At 46.8% G+C, this 26,085-nt stretch overlaps 1 protein-coding gene across 3 annotated transcripts in view; it reads left to right on the forward strand.

Moving 5' to 3' along the window:
• Positions 1-25,948, forward strand: part of CLCN1 (chloride voltage-gated channel 1) — a 38,002-nt gene extending 12,054 nt beyond the window's left edge. The window contains exons 8-23 of one of the 3 annotated variants that reach the window (XM_055591180.1): positions 2,580-2,705; positions 3,145-3,229; positions 3,455-3,556; positions 3,868-3,952; positions 4,232-4,381; positions 10,731-10,800; positions 10,989-11,099; positions 13,106-13,319; positions 13,570-13,703; positions 17,528-17,772; positions 18,065-18,176; positions 18,512-18,591; positions 18,834-18,872; positions 22,792-22,896; positions 22,994-23,080; positions 23,599-25,946. In XM_055591180.1, the coding sequence (XP_055447155.1) occupies positions 2,580-2,705; positions 3,145-3,229; positions 3,455-3,556; positions 3,868-3,952; positions 4,232-4,381; positions 10,731-10,800; positions 10,989-11,099; positions 13,106-13,319; positions 13,570-13,703; positions 17,528-17,772; positions 18,065-18,176; positions 18,512-18,591; positions 18,834-18,872; positions 22,792-22,896; positions 22,994-23,080; positions 23,599-23,970 (2,117 nt within the window). In that variant the 3' untranslated portion in view covers positions 23,971-25,946. Of the gene's footprint in view, positions 1-2,579; positions 2,706-3,144; positions 3,230-3,454; positions 3,557-3,867; positions 3,953-4,231; positions 4,382-10,730; positions 10,801-10,988; positions 11,100-13,105; positions 13,320-13,569; positions 13,704-17,527; positions 17,773-18,064; positions 18,177-18,511; positions 18,592-18,833; positions 18,873-22,791; positions 22,897-22,993; positions 23,081-23,598 lie in introns of all 3 variants that reach the window. The other 2 variants (XM_055591181.1, XM_055591182.1) reach the window with 2 other exon arrangements.
• Positions 25,949-26,085: the final 137 nt, after the last annotated feature.

Raw genomic sequence — 26,085 nt, forward strand, 5'->3', positions numbered from 1 at the left:
GAGGAGGAGACAGAGAGGAGCCTCCAGGGTGGGAAAGAGAGCGACGTTACGGAACCTAGGAGACCAGAGAGTTTCCAAATGCTGTTTGTGTTTTTTAATGCTTTGTTTCCTTTTAGCGGCACATTTTCTGTTTGGCTCAGGCAAATATGAAAATTCACTCTCGCTCCGAAGTACACAGTGACAGACTGTTACAGAACGTGTCCCAGAACTCGGGAAGGGAAATCTAGCCTAGGATTTCAAAAGCTGGTCGTCAAATATTCGTAAGTTGGATAGTTTACATTTCGACAAATCAGAGCCAACTTTGGTTTTGTTCAGTTCAGTTCAGTTGCTCAGTCGTCTCTGACTCTTTGTTACTGGTGAAGAAAAGGAGCAGTTTGTTCTGCCTGATGCCCCCTACCCCCGACTCCCCAAATCCTCCTTCTAGGCCAAGAGAGCAGCTGCCAAACCTGATGAGATTTGGGGAGCAGGGTGGGGCCAGGGGTGGTTGGCAAAGGGCTGTCCCTCAGATTCCCCATCTTCTGAATTTCCACCCATCTATGATCCCTTGCTCTTTTTCTTCCTTCCCCTGTCCCCCATCTGCCCTCCTTCCCCTCCCCTCCTCTCTCTTCTCCTCTCATCCACAGGACAAGGCTTTGAACCCTGGTGATGTACCAGGCACATAGGTGTTAGGTGTTGGGAATCCAAAGAACCTTCAGTCCCAGGGGGACCGCAGAGATGTAAAAAGAGAACTACCTCTGAAAGTGCTAACACGTGCTGTGATGGCCCAAATTCCCAGAAAACAAGAAAAGGGAGGGACTGTTTTTACCTGCAGAGGGGGACTGGGGATCCCAGAGAGGGGGGACTGGTTCCCAGAGAAGGGGAACCACAAGGTATCCTCTGCCCAAGTCCAGCAGCTGTTGCACATGGGAGCAACCATTAGGCCACCCTCGCTGTGGCTTAAATGACTTCCTATCGCCATTGACTGTCACCTGCAGCAGAAAGGGCTGGAATCCTGAGAAATCAAGAGACGTGACTTTTGGAACCTAGAACAGGGGGAAGGAAATGGCTCGGATGTGAGAGGCCACCAGAAATGGGAAGCAGGTGGCATGGTTGCGGGGGGTGGGGAGGGCTGTTCTTGGCCGACCAGTAGCCACAGAGAGCAAGGGACAGGAACCTGACCTAGTTCACAGGCTTTCCTGGGGCCAGGGCTCTTTCCACTCAGGCAGTTATAGGCTGCATTTCTTGTTTTCCGTCTTCAGCTCTGATAAAGATGAGGCTTAGCCAGGTGTTAGGTAATTCTGTTGTCAGTTTCCAGTTTGCATCTAATCACAGTCTTCTCCCCGATTCGTGGTATGTGTAAAGATTATTTTCTTTGCATCTCTTAGTCCTTTATGCCCTTGTTAGCTTCCTTCCTTTGTTTCCACCAGCTCTTGCTATTTTTCTGTTTATTTACCTTCTCATTTCTGCTCCAGCATCTACTCTCAGAAACAGGGCAACTTAGGACTCTCAATTAGCTTGCCTTCTACCTCACCCTCCTTTCTTTCTTTCTTTTTTTTTTTAATTTTATTTTATTTTTAAACTTTACATAACTGTATTAGTTTTGCCAAATATCAAAATGAATCCGCCACAGGTATACATGTGTTCCCCATCCTGAACCCTCCTCCCTCCTCCCTCCCCATTCCATCCCTCTGGGTCGTCCCAGTGCACCAGCCCCAAGCATCCAGTATCGTGCATCGAACCTAGACTGGCAACTCGTTTCATACATGATATTTTACATGTTTCAATGCCATTCTCCCAAATCTTCCCACCCTCTCCCTCTCTCACAGAGTCCATAGGACTGTTCTATACATCAGTGTCTCTTTTGCTGTCTCGTACACAGGGTTATTGTTACCATCTTTCTAAATTCCATATATATGCGTTAGTATCACCCTCCTTTCTTGAGCATAATGGTTTGTAACTTTTTTGAGCTTCTTGGTATCCTCCCCCCTGGATCTGGTCCTTTTAAGTCAGGTTTTTTACATTTTAATTAGAAAAAAATATTAATGAACCCTCTCTTGGAATACTGAGTACTGTCAGCTCTTACAAAGTCCCTTCCTTTTTGTTTTTCTTATTTCTTCCCTAAAAGTTGCAGGGTACATGATGCATGGGAGAAGGGAGGAGAGATTGCAGGGGTGGGGGCGTTATGGGGTAAATCTTGAGCTCTGCTTGGTACTCTGATGAGCACTCACTTTGGAAGCTTTCCCTCTTGTAACTTTTCTGCAGAAAATTTTCAGATCCCTGTGGATATCAGACAACCGTGAATTCCACCCAGCCCTGATTTCAAAGGGGTGGAGCAGGCACAACCATCATGTGTTGTGGGTTACACCCCCCTGGTTGCCCATTTCTCTGTGTCTTGTTGAACCATCTCTCTAGTCAGCAAAAACTGCTAGCATGGGCAGGTATATGGTTTAGAGCATGGCACACTCCAAGAGACCATCCATTCCCACTACTGCTCCCCCCTCGTGGCTCAAGGAGCCAAAGCTCCTGGGGTCCCCGGGGTGGGGGTGTGGGAGAGAGCCTCACCCCTGGCCTGCACCTGACCTGACTTCCTTGCCCTGTAGGAGTGCTGTTTAGCATCGAGGTCACCTCTACCTACTTCGCTGTGAGGAACTACTGGCGAGGATTCTTTGCAGCCACATTCAGCGCCTTTGTTTTCCGAGTGCTGGCCGTGTGGAACAAGGATGCTGGTAACATGGGAAGCATCATTTGGGAAGTGGGACCAAGGCCCAAGGGTATATAGAGGGCAAAGGTACAGGTCGTAGAGTAGGGTTGTTGTTTAGTTGCCAAGTCGTGTCTGACTCTTCTGCAACCCCATGGACTGTAGCCCACCAGGCTCTTCTGTCCGTGGAATTTTCCAGGCAAGAATACTGGAGTGGGCTGCCATTTCCTTCTCCAGGGGATCTTCCTGATCTAGGCATCGAATCTGCATCTCCTGCCTTGGCAGGCGGATTCTTTACTGCTGAGCCACCAAGGAAGCCCGTTTCTGCCAGTAGTGTTAGAAAAAAGAAATAGAAGAGGGGATAGTAGGTTTGGAGGAAACTTTAATCCTTAAGGCTGATGACCTTGGGTCCTCCTCGATGGCTTCTGTGACACTCCCACCATGACCTTGGCCTTTCCATCCTGTAGTCACCATCACAGCCCTCTTCAGAACCAACTTCCGAATGGACTTCCCCTTTGACCTGCAGGAACTCCCAGCCTTTGCGGTTATCGGGTCAGTGGCTGCTCTGGGAGTGGGGTTGGGGGGGTGGGGCAGGGCTGGGACAAAGCTTTGGATTGGAAAGGACCCAAGCTGGGAAATTGGCGTGGGCATGAGTAAGGTGGAAATTCTTGGGGGGGAGGTGGGTAGAAAGGGCAGGTGGAGGCCTGATATTTGCTTCCCTGCAGTGGCCAGGGCCGAGAGATGAGGGTTTCATTTCTGCATGGCTTACACCCTCAGGATTTGCTGTGGGTTCCTGGGAGCTGTGTTTGTGTATCTTCATCGCCAAGTCATGCTCGGTGTCCGAAAGCACAAGGTCCTCAGCCAGTTTCTGGCTAAGCAGTGAGTCACCGCCCTACCCGTTTACTCTCTGGTTTCTCCAAGAGTTCCTCCCTTTTAATCTTGGCAGAAGGCGTTAAATGCCTTTCGGTGGCTTGTGATAAAATATAGAAGCCCGGATACCCTACTAGGGACGAGCGGTGTGGTTTCCCCTTTAAAGATGGCTTATTGGTGGAGAGAATGCTCCGTCTAATGGCCTGAGACCACAGGGGAACACTAGGAAACTTCAGATTTCCAGGGTGTGGCAGCCACTGTGGGTTGGCCCAATTAGGATGAGGATTAATTCTAAGTAATTAATCCTGTTTCTTTTCCAGCCGCCTGCTCTATCCTGGAATCGTCACCTTTGTCATCGCTTCCTTCACCTTTCCACCAGGAATAGGGCAGTTCATGGCCGGAGAGGTCAGCTCCGAGGGTGACCTTTGAGGGTGGGGGGTCAGGTCACTAAGCACATGACTGAGACTAAACCAGGATGCGGCCATGTGGAAAAGAGGAAACAGATGCGGAAGTGACCCTCAGGCTTCGAGCATACGTGCTTTTGCCCACGGATGCCATCTCTCCCTGAGAAAAAAGAGGAAAGGGACCCATGAAAAATGAGACCGGGGAATCGGTTCTGTTTAAAAAAATGGAAGCACCGAACATCCCTGCAGAACTGCTCCCTTTTGCTTCCTCCTCTCATAGCTGATGCCTCGGGAAGCCATCAGTACCCTGTTTGACAACAATACGTGGGTAAAACATATCGGGGACCCTGAGAGCCTGGGCCGGTCAGCTGTGTGGATCCACCCCAAAGCCAGTGTTGTTATTGTCCTCCTCCTCTTCTTCATCATGAAGGTACCTCTCCCTACACCCCTGACTCCCTGAGCTTCTGTTTTCAACCTAGGAACCAGGGTTTGCATAACGGGTGTGTGTGTGTGTGTGTGTGTACTCCTTCGTATCTGACTCTTTGCGACCCCATGGACTGTAGCCCACCAGGCTCCTCTGTCCATGGGATTTTCCAGGCAAGAGTACTGGAGTGGGGTGCCATTGCCTTCTCCGCATCTGTAGTCTCCTGCATCGGTAGGCAGATTCTTTACCACTAGTGCCACCTGGGAAACCCTTTACCATCTGAGCCACTAGGGAAGCCCCTTTGCATAAGGTAGGGAAGGGTAAAACTTGGCCTTGTCTTTGTCCAGCCTAAAAAGAAACAACTTGGAAATCAGAGCCTAAGTATTAATAAGTTGCTCATCTAGAAAACTGAACCAATATCTGGGTTAATGTTCCATTCATGTCAACTTCATGATGTCATAATTATTATAATCCTTCTAAAGGTTTCACTTGCTAAATTACTGAGACATTGCTGCCGCTGAGTAAATAGGGACAAGACAGAGCTTAAGCAATACAATAACTGTGTGAAGACCTCAGATAAATTAACCAAATCTCTCCACATATTAGATAATTAGGTACTTCATCTCCAGCATCTGATTATCCATTTTCAGATGATTTGCATATCCATTTTTCTCCCAGTCTGGTAGATAATCTCTTCTCTAGGATTACAAAAGAGATAAAATATTTAAATCCATTTTATTAGTGACTATAAATAATTTTTACAATATTATTATTCTCTATTGAGGTAGCACGGAGAAGGCAATGGCACCCCACTCCAGTACTTTTGCCTGGAAAATCCCATGGATGGAGGAGCCTGGTAGGCTGCAATCCATGGGGTTGCTAAGAGTCGGACACGACTGAGCAACTTCGCTTTCACTTTTCACTTTCATGCATTGGAGAAGGAAATGGCAACCCACTCCAGTGTTCTTGCCTGGAGAATCCCAGGGACTGGGGAGCCTGGTGGCTGCCGTCTATGGGGTCACACAGAGTTGGACACGACTGAAGCGACTTAGCATTAGCATTAGCATTGAGGTAGCAAGACTGTGAGGATTTTGCCATTCTTAAGCCATTTTCTTCTAACTTCAGCTAGGAAACAAAAGCTGATCTCTTTTACTTACATTGGTTTTTTCTCATGTCTTCCCATCAAGGATCACATGGTTATAGAGTTTTCAGTTACTGCCTGTACAAGGTTATTTTTATTCCCACCCCTGGTTGTGACATCTGTTATAATTGCTGTTTGTCTTTTTCTCTCTTTTTGATGATTGCCTCATCATTAATAGTATGTCTTGTCTGAATAGCCCATGATTTTTCTGTATATATTTGGAGGAGAAAATGGCAATCCACTCCAGTATTCTCACCTGGAGAGTCCCATGGACAGAGGAGCCTGGTGGGCTCCAGCCCATGGGATCACCAGAGTCAGACATGACTTAGCGACTAAACCTTGTCTGAGTAGCCCATGATTTTCCTCTATATATTAGGGTTTTCATTTGATTTTTTTTTTTTAACAAATCCAAGTAACAATTCTATTTTAGTCTATAGCACAATTTTTTACATACATTTTAGTAGGTTTGACAGTACTTTGGGGCAGACTTTAGATGAATCCACAAAAGTTGATATGTTTAAAATAAAATATACACAATAAAGCAAGAGGCATCTAGATGTTCAGAATCGTGCATAAGGAGTATTTTGGTTGGTGTTATCACTGAATACCTTGCCTATTAAGAATTCACCCACAAAAGGCAGTTCTTCGTTTCTTCATTCGCATATAATTTGCCAAATTATAGAGAGTTCTGTCCACATTGAACTTTCATGTTTATTAAGTTATTCTTTTTTAAAGAGAATCTTTTTTTAAAAAGTAACTATTTTTGGCTGCGCTGGGTCTTTGTTGCTGTACGTGGGGTTTCTCTAGTTGCAGCGAGTGGAGGCTACTGTCTAATTGCAGTGTGCAATTTATTCTCCATACTTACTGTGAAATTCTATTTCCATAGGATATGCGTCACTAAGTTACGTGGTAATAGCCATAGAGGGCTCTTTCATCCATTTATTCAATAAGTGTTCTAATGCACCTACTGTGGGCCAAATATGTGATACTTGATTATTGATCTTTGGCGTATCCAATGCTTGGGGTTGGGAAAAGTTATTTAAAATTTTCTTCTTAGTTTTTTTGCTGTTCATTTAATGTGCTTGTCAATGGTCTTATGATTAGAGATACCAAGCGCTTGACATACCAGGTTCCAACTCTGTCACTTATTTTCAGGATTTGCTGTGGGCTTCTGGGAGCTGTATTTATGCATTCTGTTTCGTATTCCATTCCACAGGGGCTAATTGGGCCTATGCCATCCATATTTTACACATCCACTTTATTAATTAGATCATTTTCATTTCTTCCTTCAATAGATTTGATTTTTTTTTTTTTATCATAAAAGTTCTCAGTGTCTTGCTAGGGATATGATTTTTAATTACAGAGTTTATCTTCTCTCATTTATAAATCCCAGCTCCTTGTAATTAGCTGTTGAGCGTACAAACCCATCTGCAGTAACCAAGTCCAAGTTTTGATGGCATCTCAGAATTTTTTGTTCGATAATAATAATTCTGTTTTTGTGATACTCCTCTAGACTGAACTGCTTCTTTGGGATCATATATATTTTTGAAACATTAAGCATTTGAAAATTTTGGGGGAAACAAAATTCTGTATATATTTTCAACATCTCCTTCATGCCTCGCCTCATTTCCCCAGATTCCCAAGCATATCTCTGGATCCCACTTTGCAGACTGAGGTTTATTCTGAGAAACCTACTTGGATTATATAGAAGGACTAAGCTGTATGTCACTCACTAATTTCTTACTTAATTACATCCTCATTAATGTCTACATATAAGAGAATCAAGAAAAGAAACTTGGGGCTTCCCTGGCAGCTCAGTGATAAAGAATCTGCCTGCCAATGCTGGAGACACGAGTTTGATCCCTGCTCTGGAAAGATCCCACATGCCATGGAGCAAATAGGCCCGTGCACCACAACTATTGAGCCTGTGTTCTAGAGCCTGGGAGCTACAACTACTGAAGTCCGAGTGCCCTGGAACCTGTGCTCCACAGTGAGAGATGAGAAGCGCGTACACCGCAACGAGAGAGTAGCCCTCGCTTGCCACACTAGAGAAAAGCCCGAGCAGCAACAAAGACCCAGCACAGCCAATAAATAAAATTTTTTTTTAAAGAAAAGAAACCCACATTTCTTGGGCTATATTTCAAGCCCAACAGTTTTCAGTAGACCTGTACTATTCTATAATATTTTAAATATAAAACCATCTGCTGCTATAAATCTATATTATCTAGTTATCACTGCTTCCAGTATCTTTACTCTCCTATCACTGGACATATAACGATACCCTTTTTATTTCCAAAATGTGGACAGTAAAGGTACCTAGCCACATTAAAACATAAAATTGACTAGAACTATTTTTCCAGTCTAATTTGAAATTTAGCCCATGTGGTCTTCTGGCAGTATCCGTGTTCACAGATAGGATTCTCATTTCAGCTCTTTTGTAACACTGATGAAGGGAACTTCCATCTTCCCAATTTTAAGACATGGAAAGTTATCGTCTTGTTGTGAGTCTGGTGTGTCTCTAATGAGCATGAATATGATTACAACATCTCCATTTCCTTTTTAATGAGTCTAACGTTATTAGCTAGCATCATTGAGTTCTCAGTACAGCCCGAGGCTCTGGAGAATTCTTGCCGAATCTTCCTGCGTTTCCTCCTTGTGAAGCATCTAAAGAAAACACAATCTGTGAGAAGAGGTCTCTAGTTTCCCACTTCTCTAGAACTGGGGGCTTAAAATCTTGGGAGTAATCTGTGTTCCAGATCACTTGCCCTGCTTTTGGATTTTCCCTTTTGTGTGCTAACAACTCAAAAAGTTTGCTAGTCTCAAGCGTCCACCTCTGTGCTGCAGGAGTTGATAACTTTCAGCGTCCTGTGATGCTGAGCCTCTTCTTACGCGTATCTTGGAGGATAATCTAAAGTTCATCCTCTGAAATCAGACCCATTGGCCACCTATTATCTGTATTACTGGAGCTTTCAGATTAACCTGAGCCTACAAAATCCCTTATGGCTTTCGTGTACTTATTCCAAAGAGATAGTACAGAATGGTTCAAGAGGTCTCCAAATGTTATGAGTCAGGATCCCTTAAGAAGCTTAAACTATCAGCACCTAGAACTCCGTCTCCAGACAGTCCAGTGGAGTAGTCTTCGGTGATGTCTGCTCATCACAGTTCAAACAAGTTCCCTTGCAAGCATTATTGGTGGGTGTTTTAAGCAAATATTAGCTCTGAGAAGCTTTTCTGCTTTGTATGAATACTGTTTGACCTAACTCTTCTTTCTTTCCTTCCTTCCTTCCTGTCTACTTAACTTACCTTTCTACCTCCTACCTACCTATCTCCCACCTACCTACATCCTACCTGCATGTACTGAGCATGGTGCTGGTACAGAGAGAAGGCAGAGACAGGCGAACTCTTGTTACACATGCAAGGAATTTGCAATCTGCAACCCTCTTCATTTGTACATCTAACTCTGCTGTTCTCAACTTTGCTGTTTTAAACAGTTCTGTTCTGACAATTGTAGAAGGAAATGACAACTCATTCAGGTATTCCTGCCTGGAGAACCCCATGGGCAGAGGGCAATAGTCTATAGGGTGGCAAAGAGTCGGACACGACTGAAGCGACTTAGCATGCACACGTGCATTCTGACAAATATGTATTTTGCCTGATCTCAGAGCTTCTGGGACAAAGGCTTCTCAGAGCCTTTATCATTGTCTTTTTTTTTAATTTATTTTAAATTGTGGACAAATTGCTTTACGATGTTGTGTTGATTTCTGCTGTACATTTATCATTGTCTTCTGAGGTCAGCCCTGGCTCAAGGGAATCTCTCTAAGGTTCAGAAACTGAGAAAATTTATTTCTCATTAGTTTACAATAAAGTTGGTGCAGTTTTTCATCTTTGTGATCCCATGGGCTATACAGTCCATGAAATTCTCTAGGCCAAAATACTGGAGTGGGTGGCCTTTTCCTTCTCCAAGGGATCTTCCCAACTCAGGGATCGAACCCAGGTCTCCCACATTGCAGGCGGATTCTTTACCAGCTGAGCCACAAGGGAAGCCCATATTCGCAGCAGAGTAGGCAAAAGAACTGATAAATAGAATGGGAAAAAGACCAGTGATTGAACTTTTGAAATATCTATAAAAGAAACAAAAATATGTGACATAATATAAAAATTAAGCAACAGGTTTACATATGACTTCCAAAATAAGTAAACCAATCTTAGAAAAAGGTCTGAAACGAATTTGGTAAAAGATTACAGCAGCTAAGGGTCAAAACAAATTACCAGGATAAAAATATGTACAACTTAAAACTGCACCAACTTTATTGTAAACTAATGAGAAATAAAGTGTCTCATTTTCTGAACCTTAGAGAGATTCCCTTGAGCCAGGGCTAACCTCAAAAGACAATAATAAATGTACGGCAGAAACCAACACAACATCATAAAGCAGTTATACATATTACTTCTGCTAAAATCATCCCAATTCCTTTTGGAATACTACCTTGGCCTTGGAGTTCTTTTCTATGACACTGGCTGGCTTAGCTGGCTCTCACAATGTACTCTTGCAGGTTGGTCTGGACAGATCTGATTTTCTGATCTTTGTTGAAGGTGATTTGATGTTAAAGGAAAATGTTAAAGCAAATGGCTCAGGCAGGACCATCTTCACTCCAGGCTCCCTTGTGAGGTTTACAATGTAGATGGCTTTGTAAATGACCCTCCTGAAGCTAAGTCAGTCACACAGTAAATCACTATGACTTGAAGGTGTCTGCCACTTGGAAATGAGGCTCTTTTTCGGAAACATAGTCTGGCCAGGAAAAGATATCCTCCAGGTTCAAGAGCTTCAGGCTGCTCTGCTGAGGTGACCTTTTGGGGTTAAGAGGATACAAGGGGCTAGGACCCTTTGGGGGCAGTGACAGAGGAGTCCCCTGGGGCCCCAATCCTTGTTTTGATTATCTAAAGGCAAATATTGTCACTCCAAGTAGGAGCAATTTGGGTTAACTGCCTGGAGGAACCTTCTTATAATGTTGTCTTTGGTGATATCTTAGCCTCAGTGCTCCGTGCTTTTTTTGGTTCTGGGGGAAGGTGACAGACAAGATGACTTCCAGAAGGATTAGCTCTCCCAGGATTTCTGTACCTCTTGGAACAAGAAGCAGGAAAGAAGGGGGTTGTGAGTGTGTGTGTGTGTTGGGCACAGTCTAGAGGGTGCCCTGACGCCTCTTTTTACCCCAGTTCTGGATGTCCATCGTGGCCACCACCATGCCCATACCCTGCGGAGGTTTCATGCCTGTGTTCGTGCTCGGTAAGTTCTGATGAGAAGCCTGGGACCTTACTGGTGGTTCAGGCTAGGGTACTGTGAAAATAAGGAAAGGCCTGGAATGCTGGGGGCTTGTGTTCAGTGTTAGCACCCAAGGACGCATTGGCTCTTAAAAAATGGAGGATAAAGAACTTGGATCTCTCAACACCTTCCTTTCTTTGGTCTCTCCCTAGGAGCTGCATTCGGAAGGCTAGTAGGAGAGATCATGGCCATGCTTTTCCCAGATGGTATCTTATTTGATGACATCATCTACAAGATCCTACCTGGGGGCTACGCAGTTATTGGTAAGCCACATTCCACCCTCCTGTAACCCTGGGCACCCACACTCAGACTCTCCCATGACATCTGCATTCCAGGCTATCCAATAACAGTCTTCATTTAATGCTATTTAATTCAACTTTTATTTAAATAATCAGCCCTTGGCTCTGACTCTAATTAGCTCTCATTAAACATCTCTGAGCCTCCCTATTTCTTCACACAGAATAGGGATTTTAGGGATTAAATGAGATAATAAGGATGAGAACACCTAGGATTGCCTCTGAGTGTTTGGTAAGGGCTTTTTCTTTTTCTCCAAAGAATCATGGAAAAAACAGTGCTTGTGACTGGCTCGAATACTCCTACCTCCTGGTGTGCTCACGTTGACGAGACTTAGGAGCACATGACTAAGAGCTAAGAAATGTGGGCTCTGGTCTCATCCCCACCTCTTGTCACTAGATGACCATGGGGTGGATTACCTGCCTTTCTGCACTTTAATTTCTTTATTCCAAAATGACTTCTGAGATGTCTAACATTTTGAGAGTCTGAGATTATCTTTTTCCACTACACGTATAGTCCCTTCCACCCAAAAACCATGTCTAACAAAATGACTAGCATATTCCCTAGAATTATTATGCTTCCTCCTTCACTCTCCTGTTTATCAAACTCCCATGGCATCTAAGGCCACACTTCCCTTTGATATAGAACTAATCAGCTTTATAGAACATACGGTGACCTTAGTCCCCCATCACAGTTTTGTACAAAAACTTCTTGCATCTGCTATTATTACCTATCTTCATGCCTCTCATATCCCTTCAACCTCTCTGGTAGACATTTCCCTTAGCGTGCATGCATGCTATGTCACTTCAGCCACGTCCGACTCTTTGTGATCCTATGAGTAGCCCACCAGGCTCCTGTGTCCATAGGATTCACCAGGCAAGAATACTGGAGTGGGTTGCCATGCCCTCCTCTAGGGGGTCTTTCTGACCCAGGGATCAAACCTATGTATTCTGTGGTTCCTGCATTGGCAGGTGAATTCTTTACCACTGAGCTACCTGGGAAGCCCATATATATATATATAGGCTTCTATATTGGATATATATATCAGTTCAGTTCAGTTGCTCAGTTGTGTCTGACACTTTGTGACCCCATGAATCGCAGCACGCCAGGCCTCCCTGTCCATCACCAACTCCCGGAGTTCACTCAGACTCAAGTCCATCGAGTCAGTGATGCTATCCAGCCATCGCATCCTCTGGCTGTGTTAATGTTCTGTAGTATATTGCATGCACCATCCAGTAAAACCATTCCTCCCAATCTTTATCTTTCGTGACTTTTTCTTATTCTATTTTCATGTATGGCTTCCCCAGCATCTTTTCTCATAGCATATCTTCCCATGTTTAAATAAGAAATAAAGTTAATGGGACTCTTTGGCTGATGGGAAATCATAACCAAAACCAAGTAAGACAGATTCTATCTTCAAAGAGCTTATGGAATCATAATGTTTTATACCTGCAAGGGCCTTAGAACTTATCTAATGACCTCTTTTGCCTTAGAGATGAGAGCATGGGGTTCCAGAAGGATTAAGTTCTTCTCATACCGTTGAGAGATAGAATCAGGATCTCATTGCTCCAAGCCCACAGCACAATTCTTGGGTTTTGAGTCTGCTCATAAATTGTTGGCATCAGAACCTAAGGCCCAAAATAAATGCTGCAAATGGGTTTTTAAAAATGCTCAGTTAAGAGTGATCCAATTGTTTAAAAGCAAGGAACAGATAGCACATCACTATATTTTATACATGAAAATTTGGACACACAAAATTTTTTAAGTTGCCAAAGGTCATAGAATGAGATCAAAATGATTTTCTAACAGCTCAGCATTCTAGCCCCTACTTGACACAGGGTCATCTCAGGAGTGCTGGCACTGCCCGGGGTCACATCCCCCCACCCTGGGCCACACCCATCACCGGCCCCTCTACGTAGCCGCCATGCCAGGGAAGCAGCCCTAACACAGGGTGCACGTCTGTGTCTGATTCCAGGAGCAGCAGCTCTGACTGGCGCCGTGTCCCACACAGTCTCCACGGCCGTGATTTGCTTCGAACTAACGGGTCAGATTGCGCACATCCTACCCATGATGGTGGCTGTTATCTTGGCCAACATGGTGGCTCAGAGCCTGCAGCCCTCCCTGTACGACAGCATCATCCAGGTCAAGAAGCTACCCTACTTGCCTGACCTTGGTTGGAACCAGCTCAGGTCAGGGGCACCAGCTGGAATTAGTTCAGATCTGATGGGGTGGGGGTGGGAGGTTCTGAGATTGAGAATGAGGTTAGGGTCGATGTCTGGATGCACTGCTTTTTTTTACTTGTTTTTATATTCCCGTGTACTTAATAATTTTAAGAGTGATCAAATGCATGGTGAAAACCTCATGGGAGGAGTGGAAGGGACAGCCAGGGACAGGCACATATGGTGGGGCTAACCTCCCTGGTGCTTTCTCCCTCCATAGCAAATTTACAATCTTTGTTGAGGACATCATGGTACGGGATGTGAAGTTTGTTTCAGCTTCCTGCACATACGGGGAGTTGCGAAACCTGCTCCAGACCACCACAGTCAAGACTTTACCACTGGTTGAATCAAAAGGTCAGTGGGAGGGAAGGAAGCAGATTCCTGGGCTAGTGACCTGAACAAAGGTGCCACAGAAGTGCAGGCAGCACTGGGGTGAGCGCTTGTCTGTAGGGGCTACCCAGTCCGCTACAGGCCCCCCGGCCTCTGCTCCTTAGCGAACATGATCCATCATCTTCAAGGAAGGAAAAGCACAGGCCACAAGTGCAGGAAGACAGTTAAAAATCCACTGAAAGAAATACAGTTGATTCTCATTATTCCTTGTAGTTATGGTCTAAAAACTTGCCATGAACACTGAATTAGGGATACTGTAATTATGAACCTTGTAGTTCAGCTGGCAAAGAATCTGCCCTCAGTGCGGGAGACCTGCGTTCAATCCCTGGCTTGGGAAGATCCCCTGGAGAAGGGAAAGGCTACCCACTCCAGTACTCTGGCCTGGAGAATGCCATGGACTGTATAATCCATGGGGTCGTAAACAGTCGGACACAACTGAGCGACTTTCACTCCACTGAACCATTGCTCCCAAAGGAAATTCAAGGTGAAGTTCCTGCAAGCCTCTGGTCACAGTTTCTTCAAGTAGTCAAAGCAGCCGGCAAAGGCAATGGCACCCCACTCCAGTACTCTTGCCTGGAAAATCCCATGGACGGAGGAGCCTGGTGGGCTGCAGTCCATGGGGTCGCAAAGAGTCAGACACGACTGAGCGACTTCACTTTCACTTTTGACTTTCATGCATTGGAGAAGGAAATGGCAACCCACTCCAGTGTTCTTGCCTGGAGAATCCCAGGGACGGGGGAGCCTGGTGGGCTGCCGTCTATGGGGTCACACAGAGTCAGATACGACTGAAGCGACTTAGCAGCAGCAGCAGTCAAAGCAGCATACACTTGTCTTAAATGGGTTTCTCCTTGCATGTGTGCTAAGTTGCTTCAGTCATGTCTGACTCTTTGTGACCCTGTGGACTGTAGCCCGCCAGGCTCCTCTGTCCATGGGATGCTCCAGGCAAGAATACTGGAGTGGGTTGCCATGCCCTCCTCCAGGGGATCTTCCTGACCCAGGGATTGAACCCATGTCTCTTACGTCTCCTGCATTGGCAGGCGAGTTCTTTACCACTAGTGCCACTTGGGAAGCCCTGTGTTTCTCCTTAAAGATAACTTATTTAATATCTGTTGTTAATTCATTAACTTGGAACTCACCACGACCAACAGCACGATAGCTCAGGGCTAAATAAAGCTTATCTAACACATGTATTTTCTCCATAAGGCACATCAAAGCCTTCTTGCTTGGGGTCAATTGTAAACAACAAAATCACCATCATGAAACACAAAAATACAAAAATCATGGCATTCAATGGATCATGAAAGGAACACTTGTTTATAATATGAAGCTAGAGAAAAAAAAAAGGCAGCGTGTCACTCTGTTCAGACTCAACTGGGAACATGTGCGTGGGGCAGCTCAGATCTTTTGCTGCTTTACACGTGCTGTGAATGATGGGGAAAGCACAGCATGTATTGATTTTGGGTTACAAATATACTTGAGCCAGTGGGTGAATTCACAAATAGGTAATGGTAGTGGTTTAGTTGCTAAATCGTGTCTGGCTCTTGCAACCTCATAGGCTGTAGCTCACCAGACTCCTCTGTCCCTGGGATTCTCCAGGCAAGAATACTGGAGTGGGTTGCCATTTCCTTCTCCAGGGAATCTTCCTGACCCAGGGATTGAACCTGGGTCTCCTGCACTGTAGGTGGATCCTTTACTGACTGAGCCATCAGGGAAGCCTTCACAAATAGGGAATCTGTGAATAATGAGGCTCAGCTGTAAATCTTATACCCCCTGAGGTGGCTCTCTTTGCCCCATAGCTAAATGACAGCTGTTCTTTAATACCCAATTTAAGGAGCAGATGAGACTGTTCCATGCGAAAGAGTAAACATCTTTGATAAGTAGTGATTTCACCTCCTTCACCATCCTTTCTGCCCACCTCTGACACTTAATCTTGCTTCATATTACTTCTTACTGTGGTTTCTATATCCATGTCTTATGTTCTTCACTAGATTCGGTATCCTTTGAGGGCTGAGACTATAACATCTGTCTCCCTCAGACTTCTTCCTTATAGGTATTTACCAGATGTTAAATAAATAGTTGTCTAATGTTTGAATTAGTGTAATGGAATCATAGGGCCGTTTGAAGCCATTTAAATTGTCAGTTCTAATTTTAGATGATTAGAATATCCAAATTACCTTAGTTTTAATATTTTCCCAAATCCCAAATGCCTTTCAGTGGCCTCTAAAGCAGTGGGCTCCTCATTGGAACAGGGGTACGGCTGGTGGGTTGCAGGGTTTTAATAGTAATGACTAATTCTTAACAGTGGTAAAGAACCTGCCTGCCAATGCAGGAGACATAAGAGATTCAGGTTCTATCCCTGGGTCAGGAAGAACCCCTGGAGGAGGGCACAGCAACCCACTCTAGTATTCTTGTCTGGAGAATTCCATGGACAGAAGAGCCTGGTGGGCTACAGTCCTTAGGATCTCACAGTCAGACAGGACTGAAGCAACTCAGCACAGCACACAGCACGAGACTAACAGTAAGACTTATCTCAATAACACTGCCTTAATCGTGGGCTTCTCAGGTAGTGCTAGTGGTAAAGAACCAGCCTGCCAATGCAGGAGATGTAAGAGACGTGGGGGTCTATCCAAGAGATGTGGGTTTGATCCCTGGGTCAGGAAGATGCCCTGGAGGAGAACGCATGGCAACCCACTCCAGTATTCTTGCCCTGGAAATCCCATGGACAGAGGATCTTGGCAGGCTACAGTTCACAGAGTTGCAAAGAGTCTGAAGTGACTTAGCATGCATACAATCTTATGGCCTTAGAATGCAATGAAAATGTTAATGATAGTAACAGAATTCTAATAAATATAAAAGAACTTTTCCTGGAAAAGGAAGCATTATGTCTATGCCTAGAAGGACCCAGAGTATTTTAGTGATTAAACATCAGATATCCTTGTAGCCTTTTTTCAAAGTATTGGGTTGGCCAAAAAGTTCATTTGGGTTTTTCCATAAGATGATACGGGCTTCCCTAGTGACACAGATGGTAAGAATCTGCCTGCAATTCTGGAGGCCTGGGTTCAATCCCTAGATTGGGAAGATCTCCCGGAGGAGGGCCTGGCATCCCACTCCAGTATTCTTGCCTGGAGACTCCCATGGACAGAGGAGTCTGGCAGGCTACAGTCCATGTGGTCACAAAGAGTCGGACACAACTGAGCGACTAAGCATAGCACACAGCACATAGGATGATACAGAAAACCCAAACAAACAAACAAAAAAGAAAACCCAAACAAACTTTTTGACCAGCGCAATATAGTCCCATCTCAGTGTGAATGGCTTTTAACATGTCTTCTTTTGGAGACAGGGTTGATGAGCCTATTTTAATACCTAGTTCACCTGTTTGCAAACTGTCTATGTAAGGGCTGCATCAAAATAAGTACAAATTAGCACCAGTTAATATACTCTCATGGAGAAGGAAATAGCAACCCACTCCATTATTCTTGCCTGGGAAATCCCACGGACAGGGGAGCCTGGTGGGCTATAGTCCATGGGGTCCCAAAGAGTCGGACACGACTAAGTGACTAAACAGCAATAATGTACTCTCAATTGGGTCCCTAAGTGCTAAATGGGTGAAATAAAAAGGACTGAGTGAGGTCAATCCTGAAAGACTTTGAAAATGAGTTTTTAGGAAGAGAGGGTAAGAGCTGAAAAGAGACGGGAGCTGGGCTGAGTCCCTGACTCCATCCTGTGGAGAGAGGGGCCGCGGGGGTGATCGAGCTGCCCTCAGGCCAAGCCTGGGTCTCCCCCAGATTCAATGATCCTGCTGGGCTCCGTGGAGCGGTCAGAACTTCAGTCCCTCCTGCAGCGTCACCTGTGTCCCGAGCGGAGGCTGCGGTTGGCCCAGGACATGGCAAGGAAGCTGTCTGAGCTGCCCTTTGACGGGAAGGTGCGGCCGGCGGGGCTGGGGCGCTCTGGTGTCTGGCCCCAGGGTCGACCCGAGTCCTTTGTCTTTGTGGATGAAGATGCAGATGAGGATCTCTATGGGAAGCCCGAGGTAAGTGGGCTGGGAAGGGTCAGGGGAGCGGGACAGATGGGGCAAAGGGAAAACAGGAAGAGACAGGATTGATGATGATCATTGACAAAATCTAAGAGATCAGTGCCCCTGCGTCCAGGGACTGAAGGAGATGAGGTTGCAAATTTTGGAGCCACGAGAACCCAAAGAGCTTTGAGGACTTCTGAACTGGAAAGAACAAGAGTGTTAGATAGGTTTCCCAGGACACCAGCTGGTACAGGCAGGACAAGGTAGCCTCTTCTCTAGGACTGAGAATTTTTACTTTTCTCTACAGATGCCTCCTCTGCATCCTTCTCACCCGCTTCCTACTGATCCACTGCCCCCCGAAGAGCCCAATGGGCCCCTGCCCAGCCACAAACAGCAGCTGGAAGCACTGGAGTCTACAAGTAAAGATTCTCCCATCATGCACCTCACCCTTGCCTCACACCTTGTGGGTTGTCTCTGCGTGCTCCTCAACCTAAGGGCTGCTATTATGAGGAGGGATTAGGCCAGGGGATGGTGGGAGGGGATTTCTGTTCTTTGAGTCCAATGTTACTGTCCCAAAGTGGGAGGGCAAGGGCTGGATTAGGAGAGTGGGAGAGGGGAGGTTCTGTGGAGGTGAGGCACCTAGAAATGCAGACCTGTTGTGACAAAGTATCAGGACCGCTTGGGGCCCCTAACCCTTTCCTCCCAGGATGATATTGCTTGGTCTCCATTTCCATCCACTCACCACTCCTCTCAGGTCCAAGACCCTCCATCTTTCGGTCCCTGCTTCGCTGCTTGCTAGGCAGAGCTCGCCCCAAAAAGAAGAAAATGACCCAGGTGAGAGAAGATGTGTTGGAGTCAGCAAGGGGGAGTCTGGGAAAGGGAACTTGTCTTTGAGGAGTGAGAAACCCATGATCCTTAGGTGGGAGAGAAGAGGTCCTGCCAGGGAAGAGAAGCTTCATCATATGGAAGGGGTGATGGGATGGAAAGAGGCATCTGTGGCTTGGCCAGGGAGAGGCGGTTATGGTTCTATGAGGAAGAAAAGGGAAGGAACTTGGACCTATGTCTTTCTTCTCTAGGATTCAACGGATTTAGTGGATAACATGTCTCCTGAAGAGGTAAGTAAAGGAAACAGGAAGCTGGGGTGAATCATTTTTCTGTTTTGTTTGGTTTTGCTGGCTATGCTGTGTGTCATGCACAAATCTTAGTTCCTTGACCAGGGATAGAACTCATGCCACCTGCATTGAAAGTGTGGAGTCTTAACCACTGGACCACCAGGGAATTCCCTGTCTTGTTAAGTGAAGATATTGCTCTTTTTTTTTTTTTTCAATCTTCTTCATTGTGTTGTTGTAAGAATAAGATGTGAAGCTAGGCAGAAGAACACTTTGAGAGGTTGTTAGTGAGGTCTGACTACGGAGTGGTGCTGGGCACATTGCTTGGAGGTGGGGAAACATGGCAGTGTCCTCATGGGGACCAGTGTCATTTCAGGAGAAGGAAGTTTTGAGCCTCTGTGTGTAGATGGGCCAATGGTGATAGGATGAGCCTTAGAGCTTTGAGACGTTAGGGGTGTTCTGGACCAGGCAGACGCTATGTGGGAAGGATGACACTTACCTGCAGGAAAATGGCACCGGGCAGCCAACTCTTATACAAATGGAGGTGGAAGAACAGCATCAAAACTAAAATGGGGAAATCAGTGCCTGGTGAGGTTACTATGCTAGGTTGATCTGGGCCCTGAGACGGTGGACAATGGGAAGATTCCAGGAAGCGAGACTGGGAAGAACCACAGACTGAGGGCAAATTCCGACAGTGGTGCCTCCTTGGGACAAATGCCTATTTCTGCAAAGAGGTGGCTGTTGAGTCCATGAGAGAGAAAATCAAGCACTTGGGTGGAGCAGGTTGTGCTGAGTGACCAGAACATGGCACACGGAACAGATTGGGAACACATGGCTGAGCTGTGCAGATCAGAACTACCCTGGGGTGTGGAAAGACGCCAATAAAATCCATTAGCAACCATTCCATTTAGTAAAAGAGAAGGCAAGCTTGCTGCAAAGGCTGAAAGGTAGAGCTTTAAAAGTATGTGGCTGAAATATCAGACATTTTAGCCTTCACAACTATGTAAGCCAGTTCCCTAATTCCTATTCAACCATCCACCCCTCTCTCTCTCTCTCTGAAATTTGACGTTGCCAATGGTTGAACATTTCGAATGTACTAAAAGCCACTTAATTGTACACTTAAAATGGTTCAAATAGTAATTTTCATGGGAAATTTATCTTGATATTAAAATATAAAATTAGATATGCAAAATGAGCAAACAACAAAAAGTATGTAGCTGATAAAATACCATAATGTATATTATCTTCAAAGAAATATCTACTGGATGTCCAGAATATATGCATCCATGCGTGCTTATTTGCTCAGTTGTGTCTGACTCTTTGGAACTCTATGGACTGTAGCCCACCAGGCTCCTCTCTCCATGGGATTTCCAAGGCAAGAAAGCCGGAGTGGATTGCCATTTCTTCCTCCAGGGGATCTTCCCGACCCAGGGATCAACCTGAGTCTCCTGAATCTCCTGCATTCTTTACCACTGAACCACCTGGAAAATCCCATCCAGAATATATATGTGCTAAAAATTAAAAGTACTCAAGATTGGAGGAGAGGGTGGTTAGTGACAGGAAAGAAAGGCAGGTCTTCCCCTTCTCCCCTTTGCACCCCTCAAGACACACAACATTTCTGGATAAATGACCTGAAAAATCAAATGGATAATCACAGATGAAAAAAATTGAACTATTCCTTCTATCCACAAGCAGGAATCAGATGGGTCTTAACTACAATGAAGGAGTGCTTTACTAGGCTGCTGAAACCAATAATACTTTTTTTTTTAATGCACCAAAGAAAGCCACCTAGTTGATCAGTGAGGTTATTTAATAACCACAGGAAATAAAGTGCAACTAGGGATAAAAAGAAGATAGATGATACATTTTTAGCTGATATCTGTCTCAGGGAAGACTTTAAGCAGCTCTCATCTCCCATGGGACCCACTATGACTCTTTCGAAGGATAAGATACAATAGGAGTCAAACTTCAGGATATTTTGAATGTATTTTCAGGCTGGATACAGATGACACCCTTGACAATATCAAGATGACACCTTTGGGAATAGTCAAAGAATTCAGTTCTAGGTCACCAGAAGTCTTTGCTATGACTTGTCTAATTCCGCCGCTCTGTTAGGAATACACACCCATTAGAGCCTCGGTTTGTAACTGATGCTGAGCTTTTTAAAGTCGTGGAATCACATCAAACCTAGAGCAGATGAAAACTGGGTTCCTGGGACATGATGGGCAAGGTTGGATGCCCACCTCTGTGTAATCTTAAGCATTTAAGGACAAACACTTAGGCACTCTGTTCCTCTGTTTTTCCTCATCTGTAAAATAGAGATAACCATAGGGCAAAGGACTCAAGGAGTGAAGCAATTAGCATGATGCTTGGCGCAGAGAAGTGCTTGGTGCGTGTGCACAGGAAATGGTTCTGCTACTGTTGTTCCCTAAGGACAGGGAAAATGGAACCAGGGAAGCCAGGAATGATCAGAGCACACTGCAGAACGGCAGCACCAACCAAACCAGCATCGGCAAGGGTCTCGCTCCCTGTCATATAAGTAAACCTTGTCTGCAACATACCTGCTAAGGGTCTTTTCCAGTTCTTTGCATCCAGTGGCCAAAGTATTGGAGCTTCAGCTTCAGCATCAGTCCTTCCAGGGAATATTCAGGGTTGATTTCTTTTAGGATTGACTGGTTTGATCTCTTTTCTGTCCAAGGGACTCCTGAAAGCTTTCTTTAGCACATTAGGAGGGAACTGAGAAGAGGTTACAGAAAATTTAAAATTTGTTTATGAGACCCACAGTGATACTGGATTATTTGGAACCTTGGGGATTTGGGCATGCAAATCTAAAATTCAAAGCACAGTTGGACTTTTGCCTTATTGCTTTGGTCACAGACAAAGCAATACAATGTAGAACAAACCAACCAAACACACACACAAAAGCGGCTTGTTTGAGTCAACAAAGTGCCATGTGACCCAGAACAGCTCTTTAAATCCAATAAAGTTTCACCAAGATCTGATTTGTAAAAGGTCAGCCTGCAGGTTTATTCATGACACACAACGATGGATGCTTCACAGCACTCTGGAGGAGTTCAGTCCAGAGCTAAGGCAAGTCTAAGATGGAGCAAGACCCTCACTGGTTCTCTCCGAGTTTGCTCAGGCTCATGTCCATTGAGTCAGTGATGCCATCCAACCATCTCATCCTCTGTCGCCCCCTTCTCCTCCTGCCTTCTATCTTTCCCAGCATCAGAGTCTTTTCCAAGGAGTTGGCTCTTTGCATCAGGTAGCCAAAACATTGGAGCTTCAGCATCAGTCCTTTCAGTGAATATTCAGGGTTGATTTCCTTTAAGACTGACTGGTTTGATCTCCTTGTAGTGCAGTGGACTCTCAAGAGCCTTCTCCCAGCACCACAGTTCATAAGCATCAGTTCTTCGGTGCTCAGCCTTCTCTGTGGTCAAGCTCTCACAGCCGTAGGTGACTACTAGAAAAACCATAGCTTTGACTAGATGGACTTTGTTGGCAAAGGGATGTCTCTGCTTTTTGATATGCTGTTTAGGTTTGTCATACTTTTTCTTGTAAGGAGTAAGTGTCTTTTAATTTCATGGCTGCAGCCACCATCCTCAGTGATTTTGGAGCCCAAGAAAATTACAGGAGTAGTAGAAAACAAGACTGGAAAGATGGATGGGGAATAACAAACGTTTGGGGCACCAGGAAGAAGGGGGTGTGTTTTGAGCACCTGAAGCTGAAGGTTGATTTGGGGCTGGAGGAGGGAGGAGAATTTATTGGGGCAAAGGGAGGCGGGCCAGCGACCTGGAGGAGCTGTGATTGATAGTTTCACAGCCTATTTCAGGTTTCTGGGCCAGGGATTGGAGGGCAGTTTGGGATCAAGGATCTGGGGTTTAAGGGGGCTCCAATATTGGGTGACGGCTCTCCTCTCTGGCAGATTGAGGCCTGGGAGCAGGAGCAGCTGGGCCAGCCTGTCTGTTTTGACTCTTGCTGTATTGACCAGTCCCCCTTCCAGCTGGTGGAGCAGACGACTCTGCACAAGGCAAGTCCTCGCCCAACGCCCACCCAGCAGGGCTTCCAGGAGGACGGGAAGGGGCGGGGCCACCATGCTGACCTTACCTAGCACTCTGTCCTCGTAGACCCACACCCTCTTCTCCCTCCTGGGCCTCCATCTTGCTTACGTGACCAGCATGGGGAAGCTGAGGGGCGTGCTGGCCCTGGAGGAGGTAAGAGCAATGTGTCTCCCTGTTGGAGTAGCAGTGGGAGGAAGGGGTGAGGTGGGGAGGGGCTGGTTCTAACATCCAGGAGGTGGTCCGGATTGCCCACCGCATGTTTCTCATGCAGATACTGGAAGGGGTAGGGGGTGGCAGCCCCCCGATATTCTCAGGATGGCATGGGCTTGGAATGGGGGCACAGGGCCTGAATCACGGTCTCATGGGTGTGCCGCTGTGGAGGGACATGAAAGAGCGGGCAGATGTGACGTGGCTAAAGGCGGCCTGGGGGTTGGGGACCCGGCGAAAGAGATCCTGGGTCAGGGCTCTTGAGATTTCACTGCTCTGCAGGTGAGGCTCTTTGTCCATTATGCCCCCGTTTTCCTTTTTCTGTCTTCTCCCTTCGATTCATCCCTGCCCCGCCATACCTTTCCCATTCCTTTTCCTTTGATTGTTCATTTCTCCACTGCTCCTGTCTTGTCTTCTTTCCTTCCCCGTGTCCTACCCTCTCTCCCCTTCCCTGTGCTCCCCAGCTGCAGAAGGCCATTGAGGGGCACACCAAGTCTGGGGTGCAGCTCCGCCCCCCTCTTGCCAGCTTCCGGAGTACAACTTCCACTCGGAAGAACACCGGGGTCCCGCTCCCTCCTGCAGAGGGCTGGAGCCTGCCTGAGGACGGAGCTGGGGCCACTAGAGCAGGGGACGTGACCCCTGCCTCCCCAGAGACCCCCGTGCCATCCCCCTTCCCAGAGCGCCCCCTCTCTGGGGCTCTGGCCAAGGCAGAGAGCGAGCTGGAGGAGCTGGAGCTGGTGGAGGGGCCAGGGCCCGAGGAGGAGCTGGCCGACATCCTGCAGGGCCCCAGTCTGCGCTCCACGGACGAGGAGGATGGGGACGAACTGATTCTTTGACCCGCACTTCCTCACGAAGACTGTTCAGGGACCCAGGAGAGTGCGCACAGGGTGCACGTGTGGGAAAGTGTGCTTCCTAAAGCTGGTGGGCATCACATCAATACACGGCCTCTCCTGGGAGTTTTTAAAAATGTGATCCTTGGAGGATGAACTGGAATTTGGGCAGGGGGTAGCCTTGGTCAGTCATTTGGGCCATGCCCTCCCAACCCCAGATAGGCGGTGGATCTGTGTGAAGGGCCCCTGATATTCCATGGGCTTCCTGAGTTTGCCCGTGTGTGGGTGGGGAATACCTGCCTCTCCCGTGCACCCCCCACAACCCGCCCTCCCCCTGCCCCCAGTGTTCTTGTCCCAGTGCCTCCCCGGCCTTGCCCATCCTCCCATCAGTTCCCCAGGGGGTGGGTTAAGGGAGACCCAAGATGACTGCGGTCCTGCCTGTGGCATGCTGGAGGAGGAGACGGGACCACCTCATGGCCTTGTGGACTGATGGCCCTTGAATGTACTCGCAAACCGTCCACAGCGCCTTCTCTCAGAGTCCTCCACCCTGCCCTCCACTTGCCCGCAGCCACTCCCTGAAATTTGCCTCCAGACTCTATTCTGGCTCCTACTAGAAAGTGAAGTTGCTCAGTTGCGTCTGACTCTTTGCAACCCCATGGACTGTAGCCCTACCAGGCTCCTCTGTCCATGGAATTTTCCAGGTGAGAGTACTGGAGTTGGTTGCCATTTCCTTCTCCAGGGGATCTTCCCAACCCAGGGATCGAACCTGGGTCTTCCACACTGCAGGCAGATGCTTTACCATCTGAGCTCCCAGGGTCTGGCCTCAATTTCTCCGGCAGGAAAAGGCCATTCCTACTTCCCCCTCCGTCCTCCATTTAGGCAGTGAGACATGCACACAGAGCCTATTCGGGGAAGAACCTAGAAGAGGGATGGTCACGGTCACGGGAAGGCTCTGTGTGGAAGGGGCGGTACCTTATGGCTCAACAGTCACCAGCCCTGATGGATTTATTTTACTCCCTCTGGCATCTCGAATTACAGCTTCCTCACCCTCCGGTTTCCAGGTCACTCCCTCTCCCACTGTCGTCCTTGATCTGTCCTGCCCAAGGGTCAGCTCTGTTCTTGAGCTGATCTAGCCTGGGCTTCTCCTGCCCAGAGCCAAGGCTCAGGGCAGCTGGGCCACTGGTTCACCCCCACGCTTCTTCGGGGCTGGTCCTTTGTATTCCTCTCCTAGAGGTTCAGTGTTGAAATGGCCCAGCTCTTTGATGCCTCAGGCACTTGGGAAGTCAGAGACCCTTATCCTCCCCAAGCCAGTGACAGGGAGCCTGCCATTACCCTGCCTTCTCTGCAAGTGGTCCCAGGTGCTCTTGAATCCATCCCCAAGGCTTTCGTCGCTCCCTTCTTTTCAGTTGAGTTCAGCCGCTCAGTCGTGTCGGACTCTGCGACCCCATGGACTGCATGCAGCATGCCAGGCTTCCCTGTCCATCACCAACTCTCGGAGCCTACTGTTATGCCTCCTTTAATTCTTTAGTTGTGCCCATCCCTGGCATCCTCCTCCTTCCCGCCCCATGCCCAGCCTCCACCGCCTCCCAAATAAGACACTCATAGCCGAAGGTGCCACCACAGTGTTTAGTGCCATTGAACACAGCCTGGAACCATCTCCAGCAGGACACCCCTTCCGTCTCCCCAGGGCCGAGAGAGAGAGGCTGCAGCTGGGGAGGGGCCTAGCCGTGGGCCCTGGAGCCCCTGCTCCTGTGTGTATAATCTATAGTATTTATATATATATTTATATATAATTCTCTCTGTAATATATGTCATAGAATCTCTCTTGGGCCTGGGGTGGAAATGTCACATTAAGAAAACATGCTAAGACTGGCCATAAAAATGGATATTTCCCAGACCTGGAAGACGGAGTATGGGATGTACAGGTGGGGGCGTGAGGAGAGGTAATAACTCATTCACCAAGATTCCCTCCTTAAGAGGAAGGTGTGGGGGTGGGGTGGGAGGCGATGGGGGGAGGGGAGGAATGGAAGATTGCGATTTTCCTTTAATAAAGTGAATTGAAAATGAAAGTGCACCCCTCCCACCAGAAGAAAATAATTTAGCAAGAGCAGTTTCATTCAC

Source organism: Bubalus kerabau, chromosome 8 (genome assembly GCF_029407905.1).
Source record: "Bubalus kerabau isolate K-KA32 ecotype Philippines breed swamp buffalo chromosome 8, PCC_UOA_SB_1v2, whole genome shotgun sequence".
Classification (NCBI taxonomy): domain Eukaryota; kingdom Metazoa; phylum Chordata; class Mammalia; order Artiodactyla; family Bovidae; genus Bubalus; species Bubalus kerabau.